Below are 25,566 nucleotides of genomic sequence, written 5' to 3'. Positions count from 1 at the left end.
AGGTCATTTTCAGCTCAGGCTTTACAGCGAGTTGGGCTTCAGGCCCACCTTCAGCGGTCTTCTGCCATTTATTCTGAAGCCACCCTCCCAAGCAGCACAGTGAGGGCTATAAACACAAAAGAGCCTACTCTGCTTTATTTACAACACGAAGGCTTCCTGTACAAACAGCCGGCCAATATTATTAAAAACAAAATTGGTGAGAGAATGGTCACCTGCTTTCCCTCCTCCCTTAGCCAGGCTGGCTGGTAATCCACCTCTGAGCTGCTATGCCCAAAAGGGGAAGTCCAAAATTAAAAATACAACTGGTGTAGAATAAATGGGGAGATAGAAGAGGAGGGAGTGCTATATTTACACTAGAGTTTTATAGACAACTGTCCCATTCCATCTCAATTCCAACCCTGGCCCAGAAAGTGAGGGGTGGCAGGTCCAAGGGAGAGAACAAGTGTCTAGGGACCCAGACAGCTTCCCAATCCCAAATATAATGGGTCTGAGTTTAAGTCCATAAGGTTGGTAAAGGAGACTAGGTTAGGAACACATTGCCAAACCAGTCTCCCTTGGGAATTCCTGCCTTGAAGTGGGACAATATCCAAGCTTCAGGGGATAGGCTGAGGACCCTGAGGCTCAGTTCCCGAGTCTTGTCATGTGGAAGTTCCAGCCTAGAGATGGTAATATCAGGGCTCTCCAGATTTGGGAGGTGGACCTCCTAACCGCCGGGCCTCTGGCCGCAGTTCCTTGCATTTCTGGCAGTAAAAGAAATCAGGGACATTGGTCTTCTTAATCTTAGCACAGGAGAGGTGGATCCATGTTCCACACAGGCTGCACTCAATCATGGGCCGCCCTGCAAAGGGCTTTCGACAGTAACACGTGATCAGATCCCATGAATCATCACCTGGGGGAAAAGAAGGTTTGGTGTTCTAAGCTCTTGGATCCACAACAGCCCCATGCCCATCATCCCAGCTTCCCCTGGTCAACCCTAAATTTCTCACCTGATTCTACCATGATGTCTTCATCCATGACCCGCATCTCCCCTTCACTGGAGCTGGCATCTCCATCTTGGCTTGTTTCAGTGCTGCCCACCTCCTTGCTTTCACTATCGGTGGGAGGAGCTCCTTCAGGGTGCACTGTAGCAGGGGGCCTAGGAGCCTCAGGGTGTGTTGGGAGCACTGGGGTTGGGGCTTCACTCCCTACCATTGCTGCCATCTCTTCCTCCTCCTCCTCTTCTTCCTCCTCCTCTTCTTCCTCTTCCTCCTCCTCCTCCTCTTCTTCCTCCTCCTCCTCATCTTCAGAGTCTGTATCACTGGGGGGTGCCTGGGGAGGCCCGGGAGGTGGGAGTCTATCTCCCCGCTCTGACTTTTTCAACTTCCGCTTTTTGCTCTTCTTGATTCGAGATCTCTTTTCCCCATCCCCAGGCGCTGGCCGAGGCCTTCGAAGCACCCCAAAGCCAGCTCCCCCTCCTGGCCCCAACTTTCGGTTCTTTCGGTCCTTCTTTCGAGGAGGCTGGGAGAGGTCCCCCTGAGAAAGGGGCACAGGGGTGAGAGCAGCAGGGGGCCGGGAGGCATGTGTCAGAGATGAGGGGGACAGTGGAGATGCCATTTTGGGCCCATCTAGATCAAAGAGAGTGTCTTTGAGTTTCATCTTCTCAAGCAGGGTGGCACTGTCAGGGGCCTGCAGACGAGAGAAAGTGGACCTTGGAGGTCCTGGCTGGGTGGGACCTGCTTGAGCTGCCCGTCTCTTAGATGACTTTGCTTTCTTAACAAAGGTCTGAATAGTTCGGAGATCTGAGGGGGCCGAGTCCCAGCCATCACTGTCTGCTGCACTCTCACCTCGCAATGGAGAGCTGGAGCCAGAGGCTGGCCAGTCACTTTCCTTAAAAGGCAGATAACACCAAGATTAGCAGAGGACCCAAAGTCACCTCAGTTTCTCTACGAACTCAGCTTAAAAACCAGGGACTAATCTACCCCAAAATATCCTGCCAAAACCACAAATCTCACTGTGTTCAGAAAATTTACCCTCACCCCAATTCCCACCAGCAATTCTTCCTAAGCACCTCCATGCTACTTCTGCCCTTAAATTTAGCCATCCCCCAAATACCCACTGCCTTTGCAATACAGTATTCTCAACAATAGTATTTCTTTAGTTTCCTTTCTGCATAGCCTCAGTCGTTACCATTTTCGCCTTAAAATTTATCCAAAAGCACCTTCCATTAACAACACCCCAAGGCTATTCATGGCTGTTCATGTCACCTATCTCTATTAACCCCACTCTCATCCCAGATATTAGTTTTCCTACCAGAGGCAGTTTCTAACTGCCCTAGTCTTACCTATAATTTCTGGTAGGCTTCTCCTATAAAGTAACACAATCCCATTTGCTCAATAATCCCCTCTATAGTCCTAGGCCACCACTCTCAAATCTGTTCATCTCCTGTCCCTACCTCTTTGCTAGCGGGGATGTAACCAGCATAGGCCAAGACAAAACTGCAGAATTTGTTGAAATCCTCAATTGTTCTCCGACGTTTCTCTGGTGGCTGAAAGGAAGGAAATTTTTATCACGTGTAACTTAAGAGGGGCATTCCCAAAGGCACAGTCCCAGGAGTGAGGAATCTGGAAAAGGTGGGAGAGAGAGAAAAATGGGAAGAGGAGATAAGACACTAATACTAGGCTGCAAAGATAAGGGAAACCTCACCTGAGTCTCTGGCTTAAGGGTCGGAGGTGGATCTGTGAAAGCAATAAAAGCTGAGTCAATCAAGGCACTTAATAAAAAGTCTGTGTAAAACCCCACCTCTATACATTGGAGATCCCAAGCGAAATCCCTGCTTTCCCCATGTCCCTCAACCAGGCCGCAGGCCCCCAGCTATGCTGGACCCGCCCCTGCTCCCCCTTCCGCCTCGCGAGGGGCGGAGCCTGGGCGCGGCGCCCTCTCAAGCCTCGCTATAGCGCTCCCCTTCCCCCGCCCCCCGCCACTGGAGGCCTGGCGCCCCACCCCACCCCCCTCACGGTTTCTCTAGACTCGTCTACTCGGATCTCTTAGCGCCGCACCCCGCCATACCGCTCCCCGGGCCGAGCCCAGGTGCCTCCTGCCGCTGTCCTTCACACGCGCCCACGGCCCCGAGTTCCAGCCTGGCCGCACTCTACAACCCCTGGCCCTTCGAAACCGCACCAGCCGCCCGCCAGCCCCCAGGGTTCAGGATGACCAAGCTGAACCGCTCCCCGCCCTCCGGCCCATTCTACGCGAGCACGAGGCCCGGCGCGCCCCTCACCCCCACCCTAAACACACAGGCTCACACATCCAACGCCAGTTCGCGTCCCGGACAGACCAGAGAGCTCTCACCCGGACGCGGTTCCACCTGCCCCCCCCCCCCCGCATACTGCGCTCCCCACAATTTCACTGTCCCTCCGCCCCCATCCGGGGCTTTGGCCCCTCCCCGTCGCGAGCTTCTCGGGCTCCCCGCCGGGCCCCCAGGCCCAGTTCGGAGCTCTCTCCGGCAGCCAGTCCCCCTTCTGCCCCCCGTATTTACCAAGTCACTAGGTTACGGACCCCAAAACTCTAAACCCCGAACCAGCTTCTCTCTCTTTCCACGGTAACCACCCCTACTGCTGCCGCCGCCGCCTCCTCACCCTCCACAACTCCCAGGTTCTAACCCTTGCCGACCAACTCCCCCACCCCCACCCTACAACTCGCCGGTCTTAACCACCCCCTCGCCCCACCGCCCCTACAACTACCCAGCTCTCCTGGCTTCCCGGCTCGCTCTCCCCACAACTACCTCCGGTACAGGTCCCTCTACCGCAGACAATACCCAGACACCCTGCTCTCCCACAACTATCTGCCCACCCCTCCAACAATCTCCGGCGGCAACTACCGGGAGCTCCCCGATACAAACTGCTCCACCTCGGCGAAGTACCAGGCTCCTCACTCAGTCCTCTTCTACCTCCTCCCTTAGTCCTCTTCCACCTCCTCCCTCCTCAACAACTCTCCGGCCCCCCGATTTCCCGAGCCTCCTAGTTTCAGGGCCCCAACCTGCTGGAGGCCCTTCGGCCCTTAACCCCCGAAGCTCTGTGTTTCCAGCTCCCACTCCCCCACCCCACCCCCACACACAGCGTCGGATCTCCGACTACCCCTAGCCCAGTCTCCCAACCCTCTCTTTCTCCAAGATCTCTAAACTCGTCGCTCTCCGACCTCCAGGGGCAGACCCCCAACCCTCTCTCGTCGCTCCCTTGCTGGGATCCGTGGCTCGACCTCCAAGTTTATCAATTGATTCTTCTCCCGCCCCCCGCCGTCTCCGCGCTCTGTGCCGGTCGAGAGCTCACCTTCGGGACTGGGCTCCGCCATGGCTTCCAGCATCGCCCCCTTCCCTCCTCCCGGTCCGGCGCCCCCCTCCCCTGAGCCGGGGATCCCGGTGCCGCCTCTGATGTTCGCTGCTTCTACCTCTTCGCTCCACAGAGGCGTCCGCCTCGGCCCGGTTGAGACTTGAATCCGCTAGCCGCTGCCGCCACCTCCCTCTACCACTGCCTCCCGCACTCCCGGACCGGGCCCCCTCCCCCCCCCCCCCCGCGCCGCCGGCCGCCTGCTCCCTCCTCCTCCCCTCTCCCTCCTCCCTTCGTGGGCGCCGACGCGCAGTGCATCAAGGGCCTTGTAGTCCGTCTGGGGAGCGCGGAAAAGGGACTGCATAAACCTTTGGAACTTCAGTTCCCAGCAAGCCATGGATTAGCGCAGGCGCACTAAACCTCTCCCCTCCCCCGGGGAGTGGCGGGGAGATTGGGAGCAGAAGGTAGAGCAGAAGAGCGAGCGCAGGCTCCTGGGAAATGTAGGCTTAGTGGGACTAAGAAAGACGAAGAAAGCGGCATCAGAACTCTCGGCCACCATACTGCCTCATTCTACAGCTTCTTTCTCCCCCGGGAGATCTCCCCACTTCCGGCCGCAGAAGTGGTTGCTGGGAGATGAAGTTATCCTGGTGCTAATGGTTCCCTCCTCCCAGTCTTCTCCCTTCCTTGGATTCCATTTCACGGGATCTCACATGCCGGCACAAAGTCTAGCCAAGTGAAATGCAACTAAGGACAGAGTCCTTTTACCAGCCTCCACACACGAACACCTCTTCCTTAATCCAAAAGGTTGCAATAAACTTGGATGTTTATAAAGCAGGTACTTTCATACTTTCTCCATACGAACCCACATTGTTATTTTTTATGTAAGGACCCAATACACACGTATATAAAACTAAAGTTTCAAGAAGCAATAATCAGAGTAACCCATCTATCATAGCAAAAGCACCCTTTTTATGCAGAAGGAAAAACAACAGAATAAACCAATATATTAATATCCCTCCAACCCTTTTCCCCCCACCACTGACAACTAAACGAAAGGGGGAGGAAAGGAACACAAAGCAAAATCCAGTTCAGCTTGGTGGTTTCCTCTTTATTGATGTACTTCCAACCTTCCCCCCTCCCCAATTTCAGTCCCTTCCATCTATCCCAAAAAAAGGTAGTGAAAGGAAATGATTGTTGGGGTTCTGAGCCCCTTGGGCAATGAGAAAGGGAACAGAAACCAAAACAATCATTCGATGAGACAGAGATTGACAATCAACAAGTCTAAAGCAGAATGGGAAAAGTGGTAGAGAAAGGGGAAGAAAGGAAAAAGGAGAGGCACTAGAGGCCATCTTCCTCATTTATACTCCTGCTACAAGGGTCTGGTGAAGAGCCTCAAACATTAGGAAGTGCGGATCTGAAGGGCGGTGGTGTTTGAGCTTGAAGAAGGAAGAGGGCAAGGAAGGGGGGGCCACCTCTTTCTTTGTAGAACAGGACCCCCCACTGAAGGGGCAGCAGCTTCACAGACCATAGACACTTTCATCACTGTACGCAATGTATAGAAAGAAGTCTTCTTCATGATGTTCCTGGAGTGAAAACAGAAAATGATGGTGTTCAGGCCCTGGCTTTAGTTACTTGAACCACCTGCCACCAAAATCATTCTTCAAAAACCATTCTTTTTGAAGACTCCCCCAAAACCAGTAGCCCGATACTCTTCCTCACTTGCTCCGGGCCCTAGCAACCTAGCAGGATTACCCCTAGCATCAGCTCTGGGTGAAAATGATCTCAAACTGTTCTCTGTCACCTTAGAAAGGGTCTGAGTCAGAACAACAGCTCCAGCTCACTGTTCCCTCCCTTTACTTTACTACCAATGTCCTCTCTAAAAACCCAGCCCAGGACTATGAAAAATATTAAGGCCAAAGATAAAATTGAGAGCTAAGCAAGCCAGCTAGTCCAAGAACTACTGACCTAAAACTTTCTTCCCCTCAAGCTCTTCCAACTCCTCTCCAAAGCCTCCACTACTTCCCAGTCACCGTACCTGGTAGAGCTGACCCATCGTGGCACTGGTGGGTGGAATGACATTGTTGACAAAGAAAAACAGGGCATCCTCAGCCCGAAGGTGAATTCGCTTCCGGATCAAGAAGTAGAACTGACCAACTGCCAAAGATACAAGGGATGATAAAGTCGAAGACATCACAAATGCTCTCCAAAGAAGAGCTGCTGTGCGGAGCCTCCTCCCACAGAGATTGCTCTCCCACCCCAGGAAGCAAACCTAGGTATTGATTCAGGTTCCCACCTGTGAGATCAGAAGGCACCAGGTATTTCTTTTTGTCCAAATCTCCTATCCGAGCTTTGGGAGCCTTTTCTACTATCACCTGATAAAAAGAATATTAAAATCATGAGACATTAAGTGTACAGCCCCACAGCTCCACCGGTCAGGAATTTAAGTAACAATATTTCTGGCACCCCGCCTACCCTAGACTCATTTCTCTCTGTCTCCAAACACTCGGTGCAGCCCTGAGCAAAGATTCTGACCCCATTGACTCAACTCACCTAAACACCCAGGTGCCTGAATTAGGGGCGTCATAATAAACTATCTTTATTCGACGGAGATGACTTGTCTGGGTCGACTATAGCTTCAATCTCAAAAACCTAGCTAGCTGGGGCGGGGGGGGGGGGGGCAGGGGGATGACCATGTGATACTCTGACTGTCAAACTCCCTACAACCTCCCGAATCACAAGGTCTAGCTCTCCCACCTACACTCCCTCACCCCAGCTACCACCGCTACCCGACTCCTTTCACCTCCGGTCCCCGCCGCAGCAGTTTCAGGCTGTTCCCAACCCCGCCACAGCCGGCAGCCAGATGCCCATGCTGCCTGTCCCGGACTCATGCTCAGGCTGTCGCGTTGGCGTCAGTGCCAGCGCCCCGCGCCCTCTGCCCTGGCCACTGTCCTTACCGGGACCCGGTCCGGGTATTTCTTTCGGATTTTCTCGCCCTCAGAGCGGCGCTTCTCGAACGGATGCTCCTCTTTATATACGAACTTCATCCTCCCGGGAACCAGGTTGGACCGGGCTGGGCTGAGGGAACCCGGGGGGAGGGGGGCCGGGACTGGGGGCGGCGGCGACGGCAGCGACGCGCGGGCGGATTCAGCGGAGCGATCCCAGGACTTGCGCCACTTCCGTATTCACCAACCCCGCCCTCGCCCATCAAGGGCGGCCCCTCCTGCTACATTACTCTAGTAGCGCAGCCGCCCTGACCGCCACCACCCCGCCACGCCGTCAGCGTAATTGCTTTGGAATCAACTTGTGGGCTACGCAGGCGTCGTAGCAAAGGTAGTTGGCTTTTGCTACCGTCGAAAATAACCGAAAACTCATTTTTCGACTTTCCCCCACGAAGCTGGGGGTGAAAAGAAGCTAGGAGATAGTAATCATAAAGCCACTCAGTCCTCTAAGAAAGCTTTTCAGACATAACGTACAGGATAAAAATTGAAGATAATTACAAAGGTAGCTATTCACAAAACGTTGGTACGCTGAAGGCGGCCGTTGACACCAAAACAAAGTAGTGCCCAAGCGGAGGAGGGGGGGTCTTCGGCAACAAAGGAGAGCAGAAACGAAGTATATGTTTAGAAAGACGCACAGAACGCTTGGATACCAGGAATGGGTGGACCAATAGGGACTGTAAAGGTCCAAAAGGTTAGGGACTATGTCAGCGCGGAAGAATACAATTAATATTTTTGTCAAAGAAATCATGTGATCTCAGAGAAGGGCGGAGCGTCACGTGGCAGATGCGAGGAAATAGAGCCGGCTTCGGGAAGGAGGGTGCTGGAAGGTGGAGCTTGCTGCAGCTAGAGCTGGAGCCCAGAGGGACGTTCGTCTGGCCGCCTGGGGGCAGCGCCCGCCTAGCTTGACTTCGTGGGTTCCCCCCCAGCCCGGCATTTCTCCAGCTATTTGCTTTTTTCTGGCATACAGGTTCCTTCTATCATACTTATGTGTCCTACTGCTCTGAAGCTCAAGTTCCCTCAGGACATGTAGCTGTCCTTTCACTATCTGCAGGGTCGCCCACTCTGTCACTAAGACCCTTCATGCCAAAGCATGTGGCATCGATGTTCACTACTCTATTCCTAACAAGCCAACACCATCTTATCCCCCTACCCCACAGGCCCAATAGCAGTCTCTCCCATCTAAGTAGGGGACAGGATGGATATGAACAAAGATCCCTCCCTTATTTCCCAGAACCCCAGAGAAGGACCTAGGGCAGCTTTGGTTTCAAAGTTGTAATGCATGGTTTAAGAGAGGAAAAAAAAAAAAAAAAAAAAAAAGAGGAAGCTGGTTACAGGTCTGATGGAATCTGGGAAAAAAGGAAAATGGGGGGACAAATTTGGGGAAAATCCAATGGCCCAAATCCCAGTAACCCACCCACAGCCCAGCCCTTGGAGTGAAGAATTAGATCAGTTTTGTACAAGAGTTTTTAAAAAAATCAAATCACAACAAAGCTGGCTTGGCTTCTCTCTCAGCCTCCCAGATTACCGAACGTCTGTTTCTCACTCTGGCCAGTCCTGTCTCTCATCACAGACACTGTTTCAGCTCTCTTAAGCCTCCGCTTATGTCCCAGTCTGGGGTTTCCAGGGAGTTCAAACACGAAGTTAGAGTGAGGCTGCTTCAGAGTCTGGCCCATGTGTCCATCCAGACTCCATATGGAGTGCAGGGCTCCCAGGGCAGAGAGAGAGGGTAGGGAGGGGCAGACCCTGCCCAGGCAGTCCTCACCATTGGACAGGGCATCAGACTGCATCCCAAGGTCTCACCCTCCCTTTCCCCCCCACCCCAACTCAGGTGGAGGGGGAGCAGCTGTCACCAGAGCCTATGTTGGTGAAGGTTTCGGCTCAGCACAGAACGAACATCAGCGGTGAACCTGGGATGACAATAACTTGCATTGGTAGAGTCCTCATAGTTGATAGCCCCACAACACTAGTGTGAGGCAGCCTCACTAGAGTCTAGGGCAGAAATGATCACCATTTTCACATGATGTTCAGTTTGCCCAAAACCCAATGGCTAAAAGTGATGAGCTTTTAGTGTAAGAAGATGAGTTCAAATGCCAAATTCTTAAGGGAAGAGAAATAAGTAAGTAAAACAGGACAAACTTTTATTCTCCCTTGGGATTCCCCCACCTCCTCCTTGATCCTCAGAAATCTAAGTGTCTAGCTTCCCTTACCTGAGGGCATCCAGCATGGGAAGCAGGTTGAGAAGGGCAGTGTCACTGGGGTCACTGAACCAGGATTTGATAGGGATGGCATTGTCTAGGTTGAGTGAAAAATGCACATAAGAAAGGATTCAGGAGAGACGGGGTATTTTTTTCTTTTCTTTGGGAGTAGGGATCATTACTTTAAAATATATACCTCACCACCATCCCCCACCCAAACTCAATAACTTAGATAAAAACCTTCCTGATTCAACCTCCAAAATAAAATTGTCAATCACTGTATCTCATACTAGTGTGAAGCTTTTAGTCAAATTTATTGCCATTGTGTCAGCTAGAGCAAATCAGCTATGCGAAATCTGATTTATGAAATGGACATGTGGGGGAGGGAAAGTCTCAGTTAAAAAAGAAACAGCTTGCATCCTGACCTACAGTAAATAAAAGCATCCCAGCTCCATGTATTCAGAATACCTCCTCAGAACCACTTCCTGGTCATGCCAGACTCACCACCTTCCCCCATACCTGGATGGCTCCTATAAGCCCCTGGGGAGTTATCCAGGATCACAATGCTGGAGAGGTCACTGTGGACCACGGAGAGGTCCTTGATGTAGCTGCCCAATTCCAAAGTGCAGTGCTGGAAGGCAGGGTATGCTGGGCATCAAAAGGAGACGCACCCTCTGTGACTGCCCCCCCAATCCCAACACCATGGGCAGCCAACTCCCACAAAGGGGATTGTGCGGTATACCTTCCCTATAAGCCCAGAAGTTCCCATTTCAGGACAATTGCCTCAAACTAAAGTCACTCCCTGGTAGCCTGCCTCCTGAGCTTCACTCTTAGACCTAGATTCTAGCCCCTTACCTGTCTGTAGTATCTCCTCTTGAGAATGCTTCTGCTGTTGTCCAGTTTATCTGCCACAGCAGAGCCATAAATCTCCATGCTTGCTGTGAACACTACCAGCTCGTACCACTGGCTCACCTGAAATAGGTAGGAGAAGAGATAAGTGTCAGAAAATGTGATCATTTATTTAGATATATAGTTCCCATTCACTAGGATTCCAGCCTTATCCTTCAGGACTTTCAGCAATATTGAATGTGTCTGAGGACACAAAATTCTGGACGCCCCCAAACTCAGAGTTTTAGACACCATATACCCTTAAGATTCAGAAATGCAAGAACAAAAGAGTAAGAAGCTTGTGGAAGAATAGAATTGTATCAGCAAAACAAATGAACCCAAACCACAAAAAGCCATTCTCCAAATATCCCATAACCTCCCTTCTCCAAAATTGCACTTACCCATTTCTCCTCACCCTTTACTTCCTCCAAATCCTCTAAAATCTCAGAGCCTAAATAAAAACCATTCCTTCATCACAGAGCTCCTTTTGGCTTTCGCAAACTCACCACTTCTAAGAAGAAATCCACATGAGGTCTCTTATGTACAAAAAATCGGACGGGATGTTTGTCTATTACCACCTGTAGGGAAATAGGGAAGGGCTGGGGAAGTCCTGAGAACTAGAAGAAAGCCTGAAGGATATTCCCCACCTTCCCACTGCCTGTTTCCCTCCAGGGATGCCAGGGGATGAGGATGGGGATGACACATTCTGAGACTGGGAAAGGGAGACCCAGTCTAATCAGAATAATAGACATAACCATTCCACCCCCACACACCTTGAGGATGAAGTCAGGAGGTGTTCCAGGCCGGACTGTGGGCCTCAGGACCCCATCATGATGGGAGTGAATAAGTGTCTCATCCAGATCCAGCACCAGGATCTTCCTCTTCACCTGGCCTGAACCACAACAAAGGGATAACACCAACCAACCTCCAGGTCAGACCCAGAACCCTACCTCACCTTAAAGGAGTCTTCCCAGCCAGCATACTCACCTAGTCGATTCCGGGACACAGGAGATAAAGGAAGGATATCATATCGAACAGTTTGGTACTGAATTACCTAAGAACAAGAGAGAGAATAAAAACCCTGGCAAGAAAATCTTCCTCAGTAACAATAGGTAGCACATATTTTACATTTACCATATGTTGGGTACCATGTAAGTGACCTAGGATTATTTCGTTTATTTCTCCAAACAACAACAAAACAACAATAATAATATTTGTTTTACGAATAAAGAAACTGAGGCTTAAAGAGGTTAAATACTTTGCCTAAGGCCACACAGCTAGAAAAATTATCTTTAGTTGTTTGTCCACTCAATTAGAATGAAAACTCTATGAGAGCATGGGTTTTGTCTCCATCACAGCTGTATTCCTAGAACACTGTAGCAGGGGTGGTCAGTAAATATTAGAATTGATGAAGTGGTGGATCTAGGATTTCACTCATGCAGTCTGATGCAAGAACCTGCCCTCTTAACTATGATATTATCCTGCTATACTGGATGAAGTGCACAGCCCTCCCCACCTCCACTCCCATCCCGCTGGGAACTGAGAGCCTCAGACTCCTTAATGGACACTGCATAGAAGTCAAGAAGGAAGGTCCTTGGGTCCCTAAAGGGAATAGAGGATGAGGGAATCCAAGGGTTGCCAGGTCACCTAAGTTCCTCTGGCTGGGGGCCATCAGGCCTATTTTAACCAGCCACCTGTCCATTCCTGTCTCTAAGAGCCAAGTCACAAGTTGCAAAGAACTTCAGCCCTCTGAACAGCTTCCTTTTCCTGGTACCCAGGGCAAGACAGAGAACACTGGAAAGCCCCACCCGTCAAGCCGACTGATAGGGTGTGGGGAAAGAGGGAAGTAAGGGCTGTGGAGGTGAAGAAGGGACAAGGACATCACCACCTCAGCCTTCCAGCTTCTCCAAGCCTTCTCTAGAGGCTCCTATTTCTAACACTCAAATCTCCCCCATGCAAAGCCTGCCAATTCCCTCTTCTACTCTTTTCTTCTAAGGCACAGACAAATGCTCTTCGGTCCATCCCTAAGCTCTCAGCCTCATCAGAACCAGGCTTCCCCTAGCAAACCGAATGGCCCTTTACCCCTAATCCCAAGGCACCTGCCCTTTTTTCCTCCCTGGGCCAGGATGAGGGCTGCAACAGCTCTGGTGTCCTGCCCTGCTATCTCGGGTTGCACATGCTGGGCATGTAGGGAATGCTTCAAGCATCTGCCAGAAAGGGTGGGGTGGGGGGAGAAACCAGATTGGAAAGGAAGGGAAGACAAAAGGCTGTAGGGTTAGTGCCACCCAGAGGAGGGCAACGAGCCTCTGGATGGGCTGGAGCACTATTTCCTGGACCTAGAACAGAAAAGTGATGTGTTGGAGGGAGAAGGTGGGAAGCTCAGAGCAAGGTCAGATAAAGGATGGACGCTAACAGGTAAAAATCCCAGGAGATAGCCCCACACACATCTCAGCATCTCTGACCTCAAATTTTTCTTGGCTCCTAACTCTTACCTCAGGTAAAGAGCCCTACCTACAACCATGACCCCCCAGAACAATCCTTACCCTAAATCATGAAGTGGAAGGAGTGGAATGGTAAAAGACCAGGTCCATTCTCCCAAGTCATTAAGTCCCCCACCACTACCATCCAGCGCTTTCTGGAAATTCTTTGACCTAGGCAGCCCCTACCTGGTTTTAGTCTTTCAAGTTTTACTGAGGTATGCCAAAGAGTACAGACCTGAGAACCTCTGCACCTAGCTCACTGAATTCTCCCCAGGCTCCTTCAGAGGATTCTCCCCAGTGACGACGAGAATACAAGAGACTATTCTTTAAATGATGTTAGCCTAAGGAGCCTTGACCTTGGAAAAAACTTATACAGGAGGAAACCCAGAGATACTTGAGTATGTGTACATAGTCTTCACTGACCACAGTAACCCTCACAATGAATGCTAGGATGTCCTGGAGAAAGGAGCATGCCCTCGGATTAAAGCCTACAACTTACAAACACCTTCCTCTGATAGGGCCACCCAAACTTTGATGTGCTCCTTTCCAAAACAAAAGAAGCCCAACATAAAGGCATCTTAGTTCAGGGTCTCAATAAATCCAGATACCCACACTCACACTGTGAAGTTTTTAGGGCCTTTTTGGAAGCGTTCCCTTAATGCAAATCGCAGGGGTTTCTCCTTCACACTCAGTGCTTTTCCCAAGTTCCCAACCTTGCCTGTCACATATGCCCTCCCACTGACACCCATCTTGACACATAGGCCTGTCTCTCCCTTTTTATAAGACCAAATACACACGGAGGGACTAACATCAGTCTTTCACAAGCCCTCATCAATAGATCTGCTGCCGTCAAACAGGTGTTCCCTGTCTCTTGGTTTCTTTAGCAACAACTTCGACTTTCTTCAGAGCGCCCCACCCACCACCCTAGCCCCCAAGAGTTGCAAAATCCTGTGTCTGCCTAGGGCACCCCACCCATCTTGGTTCTACTACAAGGGTCTCCCTCCTCCCCATCCCAAGCCCAGTTAAAGGTGCCCTAATTCTCTAGGGGAAGAAGTCGCCGCCAGAACTGTTTCTAGGCCTAGGCCCGACACTTTCCAAAACCCCGTGAACGCCGCTGACAGAGGTCCCCACCACCACCACCACCAGGGCCCCTCCAGGCTCACCGTGCGGATCTGCCTCCGCAAAAGGTAAATGAAGAAGCTCCAAAGCTTGGCGGCGAAGGCCACGAACGTGCGTAACCCCAGCAGACACTGCGTCCGCATCATCCCGATGACCCCGGCACCGCCGGCCCCGGGGCCCCCGCGGCCCAACTCCGCCAGCCCCCCGGGGGCAGCCCCCCGCCGCCGGGAGGGGAAACGGGGGCCCCGAGTGGCAGGAGAGGCTGCAGAGAGGGGCACCAAGCGGGCGGCTCAGAAAGCCACCCCCGGCGAGGGGAAAGCCCAGCCGAACCGCGAGCTGGGGTACAGGCGTGGGCAGACTGAAGGGGCCCACATGGGCAGGGAGTGGCACCGACGGTCTTGCAGGGGTTGCGGGCCGAGATAGGTCGGGCTTGGACGGGGTCCTCCGAGACCAAGAGGGAAGGGGATGGAGAATTGGGGGAAGGGGCAGTGGGGGAGGGGGCTAGGGAGAAGGGGGTGGGGAAGGGGGAAGAGGAGGGTGGCCCGCTGCGCAGGCGCGCTAGGGGGCTGCCCGCAGGAAAGGGGAGGGCGGGGGGCAAAGGCGCGCGAAGGGCTGCGGCGGCGGCGGTGGCGAATGACCCGGCCGTGCGAAGAAACGGGGAAAGAGGGGTTGGGGGAGGGGGAGCCGAAGGGCGCGGATGGCTGAACCGGAGCGGCCTCCCCCTCCCCGAGGTCGGGGGCGTCTTAGCCGCTGAGGATTGGAGCTGCAGTCTCTGCAGCTGGGTTTCCCACTCTGACAGGCGCCATTTTACCGCCCAAGGGGATCCCTCCTCCCTTCTTCCCCCCTCCTCTTCCCCTTTGACATTGCTTCCGGTGGTGACGTGTATTCGCTTCACCGGGAGTAATGTTCCCCGCCTACTCGGTCTCTGCGGGTGGGGCTAAAGAAAGTGGAGTGTGCTCCGAACAAGGCCACAGTACCGCGCACGCGCGGAAGGTGGCGGTGGGGCGGGGCCTAGGGCGAAGCAGGCCCCGCCTGGAATGGGGTGAACCTGACAGAGTGACATCATTGCCCCGAGTTCCGGCCGTCAGAAGAGCTCGTGCAGCCACTTCCCCCTCCCATCAACAACCGCCTCAACCGCTCTTCCCGTCCCAGTCACGGTAAAAATGTAGAGAGGGGTGTCTTCCGTATGTCTTTGCGCCAGGGGTCGAGAGGGGGCCCTTCCGCGTGAGCACCCCTAGGAATATTGAACATTAATCACCTCTCATTCCAGGCTGCCAGGTCTTAGTAGTGGGAGGAATAATGGATGTCCCGCCCCTTTCACCTGCAGGGGGCGGGACGGCAGGCCGTGACGCTATCAGAGGGCGTCCGAGAAGGAACTCGACGCCAGTAGGAGATGTTGGAGTCGCTGTTGGCTGTTAGCGGCCTGGTGCTGCTTCGGGGTGAGGGTCGCAAGTACAAGGGCTTCGGACTCGGGCTCAAGGGACTGAAATGGGAAGGAAGGACCATAGGTCACAGGCTCGGGGTGGAGGTTTGACGGGTCCGCGTAGGCAGAAAAGTTAGTGTTCTCACGCTGTTTATCCGTTCCTCGCTCTCCTCAGACTCTGTGCAGTGGGAGGGGCGTAGTCTCTTGAAGGCACTTATCAAGAAATCTGTATTGTGGTAAGTATTCTGCAGCGTCTCCCCGTCCTACCCGGGATGGAAGTCTGGGCCCCACTCTTTGACACTCTGCCTCATATGTGCCTCAGTGGGGAGCAGGTCCACATCCTGGGGTGTGAAGTGAGCGAGGAAGAGTTTCGTGAAGGTTTTGACGCCAGTATCAACAGCCAGTAAGTACAACTTGGAAGAGAGTTAATTGAATGTGGAACCTCTATTGCTAAGGAACTCTTACAGCAACAAGCGCAGATACTTATTCGCTGAATGAATGGATATGCATCTTTCAGGAGGTGGGAATCAGTAAGAGGAATGATAAGGAGTGGTGAGTATCTGGAGAATCCAAAGCAGAGACTACATAAGTTAAGAGAGAAATAGAGGGTACTAAAAGGCCAATAGTTCAGTTTAGCACTAGCGGCTGTACTGGAGGAGAGGAATAAACATGTTGTCCTTTGAGTTATTTGGAATCTGGTTATGCGTAATCCAGACATGGTTTCCAAACTTGTATCAACGCTTAACTGCGAGCTGCTGAGAGACTTGTCCTACAAGCAGAGAACAGCATATGCAAAGTTAGAAGTATAGGAAAGCGAAAGAGCTTCCTGAGGTCAGACAGATAAATAGATACCTAATAGTAAAAGGTCTTAGAGAGTAGGGTACAAAAAGGAGTTTAGATATTATTGTAAAGGCAGTGGAGAATCATTTGAAAATTTGGGAGGGGAGTGATAACATTCCTGTTAGATTCAGTGACCACAATATGGAGAATGAGTTGGCAGCGAGCAGCCGGGAGATAGGTAGACCAACTGGGAAGACTGTTGCAATAACTCAAGTTCACTTCAGATGGAAGTGTACTGAGCACCAATTGTGAACCAGATGCTGTGCTAGGCACTGGAGATACAGTAGTGAATGAGGCAAACATGATGCCTGTTATTAGGAATCTTAGAGAATAATAGTAGGAGGTGACAGAGGCCTGACTTAAGGGAGTGGCAGCGGGGCTGGAGAGTTTGGGACAAATATAAAAGAACTTTAGTAGATAGACTTCCAAGACTTATAGACTGATGGGGGGTAGCATCCAGATGAGGAGGTCCCTGAACTCACCTATGTTGCTTGATTAAGAAAGACTATTTCTTGGTCTGGGTAGCTGCATGGCTAATAACAGTAGGTTACATGTCTATTGAGCCCTATTTTTGTGTCAGCCATTGTGATAGAGGTAATGCTATATGTTAAGATGTCATTCATAAGAGAAGTTATGCCACATGAAGCATTTCTAGGGTTTCTAGCCCATCCCAGTCTCCCTTTCCTGAATTGATATTTTATCTGTAGTTAGTAGTACATGACTTAATTCTTGACCTTCTCTAAGCTGTTCTACAGACTGGAGGAACCTCATCTCGTATTTTTTCTCTTTATCCATCCAAAGAATGATACACTTTAGCCACCACTCAAGAAATATTTGATAGTGATGGTAGCTAACAGTTATCAAGTATTTAGCATGTCTGAAGCACTGTGCTAAATATCAACTTGGTATCCCTATTTCACAAATAAAAAAACTGAGTCTTAGAGAGATTAATTTTTTCAGTTAGGTGATCTTGGGCAAGTAACATATCTAGACCGGAACTCAGAGCTATCTGATGCCAAAGTCTGTATTTTCAGTCACTATATTTTACCTCTCAGTAATTAATCTTTCATTGGTATTTAGGATGTTAGTGAAAATCAGGAAAACAGCCATAAAGATCATAGGATGAATTTCAAAATTAGGGAGATGGAGCAGTATTATGTTGCATTCTATTTTCCCTTTGCAGGCTGGTTTACCTTGACCTCTACAGAGACCCCCTCAACTGGTCAAAGACTGGGGAAGCCTTTCCTGGGGGGCTCCTGGGAGTCTTGAGAGCCATGCGCGGGAAGACAGATCCTCGTCCTGTCACCATTGCTCTTGATTCACTTAGCTGGCTGCTGCTTCACCTTCCCTGCACCACACTCTGCCAGACACTGTATGCTCTAAACTATCAGGACTCAAGCCTTGGTGAGACTCCCCGCTGAAGTCCATCTCCTCATACATCTCCCCCTGCCAAAGAACATGCCCTTTTCCACACTAAGAAAAAACATATCAGGGATCTCCAAGTGGACCTTCTTCCATCTTTTTAACCTTAATACTAGTTCTCGACTTCTCTGTAATGCTACCTAACAATCACTTTTTTCTTTTCCAAGTTCTTTTTTACTCATCCATTTAATTCATTCATTCAACAAATATTAAATACATATAGTGTGTCAGATACAATTAATTTATTTAATTAGTATTTATGCCTATAGCACCTGGTCTTCCTAGGTGGTCTCCCATCCAAGTACTAACCAGGTCTGACTCTGCTTAGCTTCCGAGATGAGACAATTGGGCTTGTTCAGGGTGGCACAGCCATAGGCCATGGACTGTGGCTCCACTAGGGGGCAAACCCAGGACCTTCTGCATGTAAAGTGGACATGCTAACCGCTACACTACAGAACCACATCCCAGATACAATTTTAGATAATGAGAAAATAAAGACTAACTGTAGTCAGGTCTGTCTTCCAGGAGCTCAAAGTCCCATAAGGGATACAGACAAACAAGCAGCTACAAGATATTCTGATAAGGGCCATGATAAAAGAGCATATACAAAGTACCTTAAGGAAGGAACCGTCTTGGAGAGCAAGGGGACACCCAGGCAAACTTGGCCAGGCCAGCAGTACTAGGACTAGCCCCGAAGTATACTGAGTACTGGAAGGAGTTTTGGAGTCAGATACCCAGCTTAATATTAAAATATTTGATCGCTCAGTGCTTTAGTGCCCTTCATGAAAGCGTGGAATTGCTGCTTTTATAGTCCAGATATAGTCAAATGTCAAATATGCGCAATTTTGTATGGTTCAACCTAAAAATGTCACAAAAGTATTTAGTGCAGTGCCTGACACTCTATAAATGCTCCCCAAAGAGGAGGGAATCAAAGACACTGACTGAGATCTTGGCAAGTTCTAAAATATACAGGTTAATTCGGTACCTAAGAGATGAAGCAGGAACCAAAGATGAAAGTGTTAATTCTATCTTGAAGGCTATTAGTAGCTCCTGAGGATTATAATGGTGCCTTGATCTGATTTACGTTGAAATAAGAAAGTACATTAAAGTACATGAAAGAGGCTCAAAGTAGGGCCACAAAACTGGCCAAAGTCAGTCAGGATTGTTAGCTGTGATGGAATGTGGGTCTCTTTTCCTCCTCACTATTTGATCCCAGGCTTCCACCCTGAATGCAGTCTACTGCCCTTTATGCCCTACGTTTTGTGTCCCTCTCCAGGTGACAGCTCCCCAGTACAGCAGGTACGTGTGCTAGGCCTGCTACATGAAGAGCTTCATGGCCCAGGCCCCGTGGGAGCATTGAGCAGCCTTGCTCAGTCCGAGGTGACTCTGAGTGGTACAGCGGGCCAGGCATCGGCTCACATCCTCTATCGGAGGCCCCAACAGCACCCAACCGTTAAGGTCAGAAGCACCCAGAGACTAGAGTTGGGAGTCAGACAAAAAGGAAGAGCAATAAAAAAGCTGATGTGATGGAACACTTTCTGTGCTTTCATCATTTCATTATTTCCCTCATTTAATCTTTATAGCTAACCCTGTAAGGTAGATTGTTTTATTATCCTCATTTTGCAACCTAGGAAACTCAAATCCTGTGAACTTAACCAGTGAAAAATACTCCCTTCCAGGAAATGGAAAAAGAGAAAAGTAGTTACTAGGGGAGAGAAGGAACAAGTCCATATAAAGAAGTTTGCAGGAGGGGCAAGAGGTAGAGAGAGTAAGAGGTAAAAGCAGCCAGTACATAGGTAATTGGGGGCTGGAGGTGTTAGGTTTTTAGTTCTCTCTGGTTTATTCTGTAAGATGGGAAAAAACTTTACTACTCTTCTTCCCCCCCGCCCCCAGACTCAGTGGTTCTCCATTCGGCCTGACTTCAGTCTGGATCTCCAAGGAGGTCCTCCTCTAGCTTCCCAGCCCCACCCAGATCCTCACATATTCCAGGTATCTAAGAGCGCCAGGGCCAGAACAAGGGAAGAGTTGGGGTCTGCCAAAAATAAAAACTGATGAGGTCGGGGGTGGGGTCAGCGATTCCAGGGATGGGGCAGAGTGGCAGCATCCTTTGTACCTACAGGTGGATCCCACAACTCATTTGACCTTTAACCTTCACCTATCCAAGAAAGAGAAAGAAGCCAAAGATAACCTGACCCTGCCATTCCAGTTCAGCTCTGAAAAGTAAGGTTGGGGCCTATCTGCCCAGATTCCTGAGTAGAGCCTAGCATCTGAGCCTGAGAGGTGGGGTGACAACAGGTTATTGATTAACCTTTCAGGCTTTATAGGGTCTGAAGTCCATCTCCAGAGCCACGTCTGGGGAGTTGTTTTTCCACCCATACCCCAACAATGGCAAAGGGCCTTTGTCTCTTTTCTCTCCATTTGAGCCTTGGGTCCCAGCTCCAGAGTTGTCTCCAGAAGAGCAATCTGGGCCTAGACTGAGTCAGACCGGACCCAGGGAAATGGCCCTATCTTTAGGCATTGGTGCTAGGAGGAAAAGAAGCTAGATGGAGAAGGCAGAGGCAGATTAATAAGGATTTAGTAGATGCCTGTTCTGTTCCCACTGTGTGGGCAGATGAAGCAATACTGGCAGAATCCTTGCCCTCAAGTGGCTTAGAACTAGAGTATTAGGACAGTTGTATAAGAGTATATATTCCAGTAACAAATGGTGCTTCAGTACTAACTACACCAAGTCAGAGAAAGGGACTTGAACCAAGAAAACATGGAGGACAAAAAGAATCACATTCACTAAATAGAAGGTATCCAAACAGTAACCTTGTTATCCTACTCACCAGCACCAATTCTCCCCTTATCTCTCCTCAGACAGCAAGCCCTGCTGTGCCCTAGTTTGGGCCAGGCTACCAGCTACATCTTCTATGAACCAGATGTTTATGATGACCTGGACCAAGAGGACCCAGATGATGACCTAGATATTTGACTAGCCATTAAATTTGACTAAACTGTGTTTGGAGGGTGGTGGGGAGACCTTGGGTCTATAACCATCTTTCCATTGTTCCCATTGGCCTCGCCCTGTCTCTGCCCCATTTTTGTTCCCTTTATGGAGGCCCTGCACTATGACCCATGAGCCAAGGAGCATCTTCTAATCAGGACAAAAATGAGATGAGGGTGAAGGGGAAGGTGAGAGACTAGGAAACCCCTCCCCTAAGCCTAATAAAGTATTTTTTATTAAAAAAGAAATTCTAGTAGCTATTTAAGTAAGAATTGGGAGTAGAAGGGACTGGAGGGTGGGCATGAATGAGGAAGACCAAGCACCTAAGTCTTTTAGAGTCAGTTAGTTTGGGGACCTAAATGACAATGAAATGGTCAAACAGGGATGGACTGATATGCCATTGGTGCTCAGTAAGTGTGTTTTTAGCTAATAGGTATACTTTAGGCTCCTTAAAGGGATCTGGGTAGGAAGAGGCCCTGAAGGGGGAAAAAAAAGCCTACTTTCCAAAACATACTTTTTATTACTGTACAAAAAGCACACCCACTCTTTGTCTCCCCCTCCCCCACCCCCACCCCCCACCCCCAGGGAACTGTACATGGTGTGCAGGACTAGAGTTACTGAAGGTTTCTGCTTCATACCCTGCTCACAGGCTGAGCTCTGCCCCAGGTCCTTTCAGGAGTCAGAACACTCATGGACCGTCAGGCTGGGGCAAGGGGTCCCTGCTCACACATACTCCTTGGCAGAGTTGGGCTTAGGGTAGGAGCGGGGTGCACGGTACCCAGCTTTGCTCTCACTTCCAGGACAGGAGCAAGAGAGCAGTGCACCTCCCAGGAGGGCCAGAGCAGACCCTGCCCAGCCAATGAAGATGGCAGGACCAAACTCGTACCTGTGGAGAGAGGGGATTGGGGTCAAAAAACCCTGGCCTGCCTCTCCCTGCCCCAGGACCCCATGTCCCCTTGGGAAGCAGGGCTACCATACTTACTTAATATTCGTGGGGACCAAAGGGTTATAAAAGTCTGTGACAATCTTGTGGCCATACCAGGAGCAAGCTATCAAAGCAGCAAGACCTAGAGAGAGAATGAGGAGTCAGATATCGTGAACCAGCACCTTGTCCACACTTGCTCCTCCATGATGGAAAAGAAGAGCCCTTGAGGCCACCGCCTTAAACCGGTGACTCACCTGCCACAATGAAAATGATGCCTCCAGTCATGGCTATACGGGCCTTCTTCACTTTGTCGTCTCCCCCACAGCGTGTACACTTCATGCCCATTGTGGCCACGAACATGGCCAGGAAGCCGAGCACCAGGGATACCACCATTAGGGCACGAGTGGCCTGAATGGCCGCTGTGGGGAAGGGTCAAACGTGCCATCATTGCTCTAAGTGCAGACGGCCTGCACACTGCTGCAGCCTTCGAGCCGCCCGCCGTGCCCACTAACTAGCAGCCGCTGGACCCCGCCGCCGGCCTGCATCCCACACACCCCCACCCCCACCGGTGTCAAGTCCAGGGCGGGAGCAGGGTGGATCCCGCACCCTCCCGAGTCCGCGGCCTTCCAGCTCCGCCCCGCCCTCTCTCGGCTCTCGGACCCGCCCGGGGCGCCCGGGTTTCGATGAAACTGCCCCGGGTAGGGGGAAGGGTGAAAGGCGACAACGAAGAAAAGCGGAGGCGGCGGTCTGAGACCCTAGCGGGCCGCAGATGACGGCGCGTCCCAGCTGACCCCACTATCGAGGTCACAGGGTTTGTGGCTTCAGCTAATCGGCCGATAAGATTAGAGGCCGCAGGCGGCGGCCCACTTCTGACGAAGCGCTCGGATCCTCGGCCCTCGGTGCGACCCCGCGGCCTCGGTCCCGCGCCAGCTTTTGTCTGAGAAAAGGGCGGGAGCACCGAGGCTGTTGCCTGCTCAGAGCAGTGGGGGAGGGGAGACCCCAGCCCAGGACCAGGCTTCCGGGAGAAGCTGTGGGCAGAAGCTTCTGGCCGGGGTGCGAGCTCACGTGCAACCACCGGAACCCCGGCCCACTCCGGCCAGCACTACGGCCCCAAACTAGCTGCTTCTGCTCCCTTCTCTTCCCGCCGGCTCCCCGGAAACCAAGGATGTCCGGCTCTGCCCCAGCACCCTACCCCGTGACCTCGGCCATGGGCGCGTCGGCCCCGTCGGCCCCGCAGCCTTACCCGGCAGGGCGAGCACTGAGTCGTACATCTTGCAGCTCATCATCCCCGTGCTTTGCGTGACGCAGTCCATCCACAACCCCTTGTACATGGCCTGGGCCGTGATGATGTTGTCGCCCGCGTACGAACTCATCTGCCACTGCGGGATGGCAGTGCACGCCACCAGGCCCACCCAGCCCAGCAAGGCCATGGAAAAGCCCAGCAGCTGCAGGCCCGAATTAGCCATTTCCGCCCTCAGAAAAGACTGGGGGCGCCGGGCGGGCGCCTCTGCAATAAAACAAACAAACTTTGAGAGGAAACCCCACAAAAGACAACTTGAGTGGAGTTATAAGTCGCCCAAAGAGTCAAAAAAAGGTTTTTGTCGAGTGACTGCAAATTTCGTATCACCCGAAGTAAACACAAATCGACCCTCTGACGAGGCAAGGGTCTTACAGCAGAGGGAACAGGCTACGCCCGGAGGACTGGTGGCCAATAAAGGAGATCCGTGAAGGCCGGGCGGTTTCCTCCGGTGCTCTTAGCGACCCTACCCAAACAAAAGGTAGACGGGCCGTATGGGAGCGGTCCTGGGTGCTGGAAGGCCCCAAAGTATCCTGAGCTGTCGGCCCAAGGCTGCGGTGCGAGAGAGAGGTAGTGCGGGAAACCTCAGCGGTGTGCGGACAGGTGCGGCGCACCTGAGTATATGTAGGGCGTCGGGGGCGCGTCCCCGCAGGCACTAGGAGCGCGGGGGGAGGGGCGGGACCGGAGGGGCGGCCGAGAGTGACCTGACGTCACCGAAGGGACATTCACCTGGGCCGGAAGTCCCAGCCCCCACCCCTCCTAGCCCAGGTGAAGAGGAAGAAACCTGAGCACCAGGGTCACGCCCCTTTACTTGCCCGGCTTGGACTGCAGGTGGAGAGGAGGCAAAAGCTTCTCCCAACTCCCACGCTCAAGAGTCAGCCCCTCTGGACCGGACTTTGCTCAGGCATCAGGATGCCACTTCCCCTCTCCGCAACAGGTGCGCCAGGGACGCTGCAGAGCCAGAGAGTGGGGGACACCCCTGACCAACCTTCGCTCAGCCTTTTCCCCCTAGGCGCTCTTTATCCCGCCCTAGTTTGCTCCCATTCTCTGCTCTTCTCCTTTTTCTTAAGTCTTTGATCCTGGCAGATACCACAGTCAGGGGCCCTTGGTTCCAATCCCTCAGAACTCCCACTTCAGCAGCCTCCACTCTCACAGGCACGGCTCCCGCACGTCCCCGCGCCCCGCCTCTGTCAGTCGCTCTTGTACCGTGCTCTCCAACGGACACCCGGCTTCCAGGCAAGGGCTCCCATCCTCTTGGCCCCCCATTCCAACCCCTCACATTACTTAATGCCTGGGCCCTTTGTACTCCAACTCCCGGCGGTCACTGCCCCCTCCCTCATTAAGGGTCCTTGTAGCAGAAGAAAGAAACCACTGACACCAGAAGCCAGCTGACGGTGGCCAGCAGAGAAAGGCATCCCTTAGAGCCTTAGCCACACTCCTCGTTCCCTCCCTGGATTCTTTCCAAACTTGTCCTTCACCTTTCCCTTCTCTCCACTCCCTCCAGCCATGCGTACATTTCTTTCTTTGATGCTGAGCCTAGACCTGCCTTTTTGCTCTCCCATTCAGCTCTCCCTAATGTGACCTTTGAGTCTGACCTCAGACTCCCACCTCACCTTCAGGTTTCTTCTCTCATTCTCCCCAAACTATTGCCCCATCTTTTTTCTGGTATCTCTTCCCAGCATCCCGGATTCACTCATTCTTCCCTTATCTTTTATCATCTCCCCCTTCTTGCCTTTTCCACTTCCTATTTCATTCCCCTCTCTTAGTCCACCTTTGTACTCTATCTCCAACCTCCCTATCTTCCGGGATCACCAATTAGTCTTTCTTTGCATCTTCCTACCAGGTTTACTCCCAGTCTTCCTCTTCTCCCACCTCTCACCTCTCAGACTCATACTCCTTTCTATTGTCTCTCTTATTTCATTGCTCTCCTTTTGTTTTTTACCTCGACTCTCTCATTTCTCTTCTTTGTTTCTCCCTCTCAAACATTTTTCTGTCTTTCCTTCTTTTATTCAATAAACATGTTGAAGAGCCCCATCATGCCTCTTTAACTTGCTTTTCTATAAAATGCAGACTTTAATGAGCACTTTTTTATTCATTTTTATTTTTCTACTTTTTGATTAATGATGTGTTTTTTAAAGGTGCTTTCTAGCTCTAAAATTCCGTATTTCTCATCATGTAAGTATATTCAACATCCCTCCAAGCTCAACACCACTACCTCAGGCTAAACCACCATCACCTCTTTCCTGGATACTGCAATTGCCTCGAAACCAATCCCCTGGCTTCCCTGCTTGTCCTAAAGTCTAGTCTCTGAAAGTGACTTGAAAAAAAAAAAAACTTAAATCGTATCACTTCCTGTTGGAAGTCCTTAATATCTTCCAATGGCACTCTTTTGCTCCTATTGTTATACTGGATTTGGCAGATACTATACCATGGCTTACCAGACTCTGTGCTTCAGCCACACTGGACTGCTCTGTTCCTGAAAAATACTATGTTCCTTCCCACCAAAGGGCCTTCGCCCATTCTGATCTCTATGCCCGGATGCTCTTCTTCTTTAACCCCCACACACCTTCCTCTACTCAGCTAACTGACTCATCCTTCAGCTACCAGCTCAAATGTCATTTCTCTTTGGAAGCCTGGCCTGACCACCCCACCCCAGACTGAGTCAGATCACCTGCTGAATGCTCTTACCAC

General features: G+C 51.4%; 5 protein-coding genes across 14 annotated transcripts; 1 reads left to right on the top strand and 4 right to left on the bottom strand.

Annotated features, from left to right (window-relative positions):
• Positions 1–107: 107 nt before the first annotated feature.
• Positions 108–4,522, bottom strand: PHF23 (PHD finger protein 23). 2 transcript variants are annotated; one of them, XM_016142098.2, is made up of 5 exons: positions 4,305–4,522; positions 2,683–2,714; positions 2,432–2,524; positions 987–1,866; positions 108–889 (listed from the first exon to the last, which is right to left on the bottom strand). In XM_016142098.2, exons 1-5 carry the CDS (start codon positions 4,336–4,338, stop codon positions 672–674), a joined length of 1,257 nt encoding a protein of 418 aa, XP_015997584.1. In that variant the 5' UTR covers positions 4,339–4,522; the 3' UTR covers positions 108–671. The 2 variants fall into 2 exon arrangements, with proteins under 2 accessions (XP_015997584.1, XP_015997585.1); XM_016142099.2 differs by lacking the exon at positions 4,305–4,522 and adding an exon at positions 3,282–3,347.
• Positions 4,523–5,388: 866 nt separating this feature from the next.
• Positions 5,389–7,488, bottom strand: LOC107509521 (GABA type A receptor-associated protein). Its single transcript, XM_016142112.2, has 4 exons — positions 7,256–7,488; positions 6,595–6,673; positions 6,337–6,455; positions 5,389–5,884 (listed from the first exon to the last, which is right to left on the bottom strand). Exons 1-4 carry the CDS (start codon positions 7,343–7,345, stop codon positions 5,819–5,821), a joined length of 354 nt encoding a protein of 117 aa, XP_015997598.1. The 5' UTR covers positions 7,346–7,488; the 3' UTR covers positions 5,389–5,818.
• Positions 7,489–8,557: 1,069 nt separating this feature from the next.
• CTDNEP1 (CTD nuclear envelope phosphatase 1) lies at positions 8,558–14,587 on the bottom strand. Its single transcript, XM_016142109.2, has 8 exons — positions 14,027–14,587; positions 11,371–11,437; positions 11,157–11,275; positions 10,890–10,961; positions 10,351–10,467; positions 10,015–10,126; positions 9,508–9,592; positions 8,558–9,207 (listed from the first exon to the last, which is right to left on the bottom strand). The coding sequence occupies exons 1-8, from the start codon at positions 14,126–14,128 to the stop codon at positions 9,147–9,149; spliced, it is 735 nt and encodes a 244-aa protein (XP_015997595.1). The 5' UTR covers positions 14,129–14,587; the 3' UTR covers positions 8,558–9,146.
• Positions 14,588–14,947: 360 nt separating this feature from the next.
• Positions 14,948–21,138, top strand: ELP5 (elongator acetyltransferase complex subunit 5). 8 transcript variants are annotated; one of them, XM_016142108.2, is made up of 9 exons: positions 14,948–15,139; positions 15,310–15,421; positions 15,581–15,641; positions 15,728–15,808; positions 17,429–17,649; positions 18,944–18,966; positions 19,561–19,656; positions 19,787–19,887; positions 20,527–20,901. In XM_016142108.2, exons 2-9 carry the CDS (start codon positions 15,376–15,378, stop codon positions 20,639–20,641), a joined length of 744 nt encoding a protein of 247 aa, XP_015997594.2. In that variant the 5' UTR covers positions 14,948–15,139; positions 15,310–15,375; the 3' UTR covers positions 20,642–20,901. The 8 variants fall into 8 exon arrangements, with proteins under 8 accessions (XP_015997594.2, XP_015997591.2, XP_036078679.1 ...); XM_016142105.2 differs by having other exon boundaries at positions 18,944–19,047; XM_036222786.1 differs by having other exon boundaries at positions 18,884–18,966.
• Positions 21,139–21,233: 95 nt separating this feature from the next.
• CLDN7 (claudin 7) lies at positions 21,234–23,502 on the bottom strand. Of its 2 annotated transcripts, XM_016142111.2 has the most exons (5): positions 23,346–23,502; positions 22,822–23,085; positions 21,833–21,997; positions 21,636–21,720; positions 21,234–21,539 (listed from the first exon to the last, which is right to left on the bottom strand). In XM_016142111.2, the coding sequence occupies exons 2-5, from the start codon at positions 23,042–23,044 to the stop codon at positions 21,377–21,379; spliced, it is 636 nt and encodes a 211-aa protein (XP_015997597.1). In that variant the 5' UTR covers positions 23,045–23,085; positions 23,346–23,502; the 3' UTR covers positions 21,234–21,376. The 2 variants fall into 2 exon arrangements, with proteins under 2 accessions (XP_015997597.1, XP_015997596.1); XM_016142110.2 differs by having other exon boundaries at positions 22,822–23,502.
• Between the last annotated feature and the right edge of the window lie 2,064 nt (positions 23,503–25,566).

Source organism: Rousettus aegyptiacus, unplaced genomic scaffold (assembly GCF_014176215.1).
Source record: "Rousettus aegyptiacus isolate mRouAeg1 unplaced genomic scaffold, mRouAeg1.p scaffold_m13_p_6, whole genome shotgun sequence".
In the NCBI taxonomy this organism is placed as follows: domain Eukaryota; kingdom Metazoa; phylum Chordata; class Mammalia; order Chiroptera; family Pteropodidae; genus Rousettus; species Rousettus aegyptiacus.
Note: the sequence above shows the minus strand (reverse complement) of the source record. Positions and strands in the feature narration are given on the sequence as shown.

What these genes read in the sequence shown, in the direction of transcription:
- PHF23 (XM_016142098.2), bottom strand. Translation starts at nt 4,338, where the DNA reads ATGCTGGAAGCCATGGCGGAGCCCAGTCCCGAAG. An exon ending in CCCTTAAGCCAGAGACTCAG is followed by an intron (nt 2,525 to 2,682) that starts GTGAGGTTTCCC and finishes CCTTCCTTTCAG; the next exon opens with CCACCAGAGAAACGTCGGAG. An exon ending in AGACATCATGGTAGAATCAG is followed by an intron (nt 890 to 986) that starts GTGAGAAATTTA and finishes CTTTTCCCCCAG; the next exon opens with GTGATGATTCATGGGATCTG.
- LOC107509521 (XM_016142112.2), bottom strand. Translation starts at nt 7,345, where the DNA reads ATGAAGTTCGTATATAAAGAGGAGCATCCGTTCGAGAAGCGCCGCTCT. An exon ending in GGTGCCTTCTGATCTCACAG is followed by an intron (nt 6,456 to 6,594) that starts GTGGGAACCTGA and finishes TATCTTTGGCAG; the next exon opens with TTGGTCAGTTCTACTTCTTG. An exon ending in CGATGGGTCAGCTCTACCAG is followed by an intron (nt 5,885 to 6,336) that starts GTACGGTGACTG and finishes TTTTCACTCCAG; the next exon opens with GAACATCATGAAGAAGACTT.
- CTDNEP1 (XM_016142109.2), bottom strand. Translation starts at nt 14,128, where the DNA reads ATGATGCGGACGCAGTGTCTGCTGGGGTTACGCACGTTCGTGGCCTTC. An exon ending in TGTGTCCCGGAATCGACTAG is followed by an intron (nt 11,276 to 11,370) that starts GTGAGTATGCTG and finishes GTTGTGGTTCAG; the next exon opens with GCCAGGTGAAGAGGAAGATC. An exon ending in CTCCTGACTTCATCCTCAAG is followed by an intron (nt 10,962 to 11,156) that starts GTGTGTGGGGGT and finishes ATTTCCCTACAG; the next exon opens with GTGGTAATAGACAAACATCC.
- ELP5 (XM_036222781.1), top strand. Translation starts at nt 15,376, where the DNA reads ATGTTGGAGTCGCTGTTGGCTGTTAGCGGCCTGGTGCTGCTTCGGG. An exon ending in ATCAAGAAATCTGTATTGTG is followed by an intron (nt 15,642 to 15,727) that starts GTAAGTATTCTG and finishes TATGTGCCTCAG; the next exon opens with TGGGGAGCAGGTCCACATCC. An exon ending in GACGCCAGTATCAACAGCCA is followed by an intron (nt 15,809 to 17,428) that starts GTAAGTACAACT and finishes TTCCCTTTGCAG; the next exon opens with GCTGGTTTACCTTGACCTCT.
- CLDN7 (XM_016142110.2), bottom strand. Translation starts at nt 23,044, where the DNA reads ATGGCTAATTCGGGCCTGCAGCTGCTGGGCTTTTCCATGGCCTTGCTG. An exon ending in CTCAGTGCTCGCCCTGCCGG is followed by an intron (nt 21,998 to 22,821) that starts GTAAGGCTGCGG and finishes CCTTCCCCACAG; the next exon opens with CGGCCATTCAGGCCACTCGT. An exon ending in TTGGTCCCCACGAATATTAA is followed by an intron (nt 21,540 to 21,635) that starts GTAAGTATGGTA and finishes CTCTCTCCACAG; the next exon opens with GTACGAGTTTGGTCCTGCCA.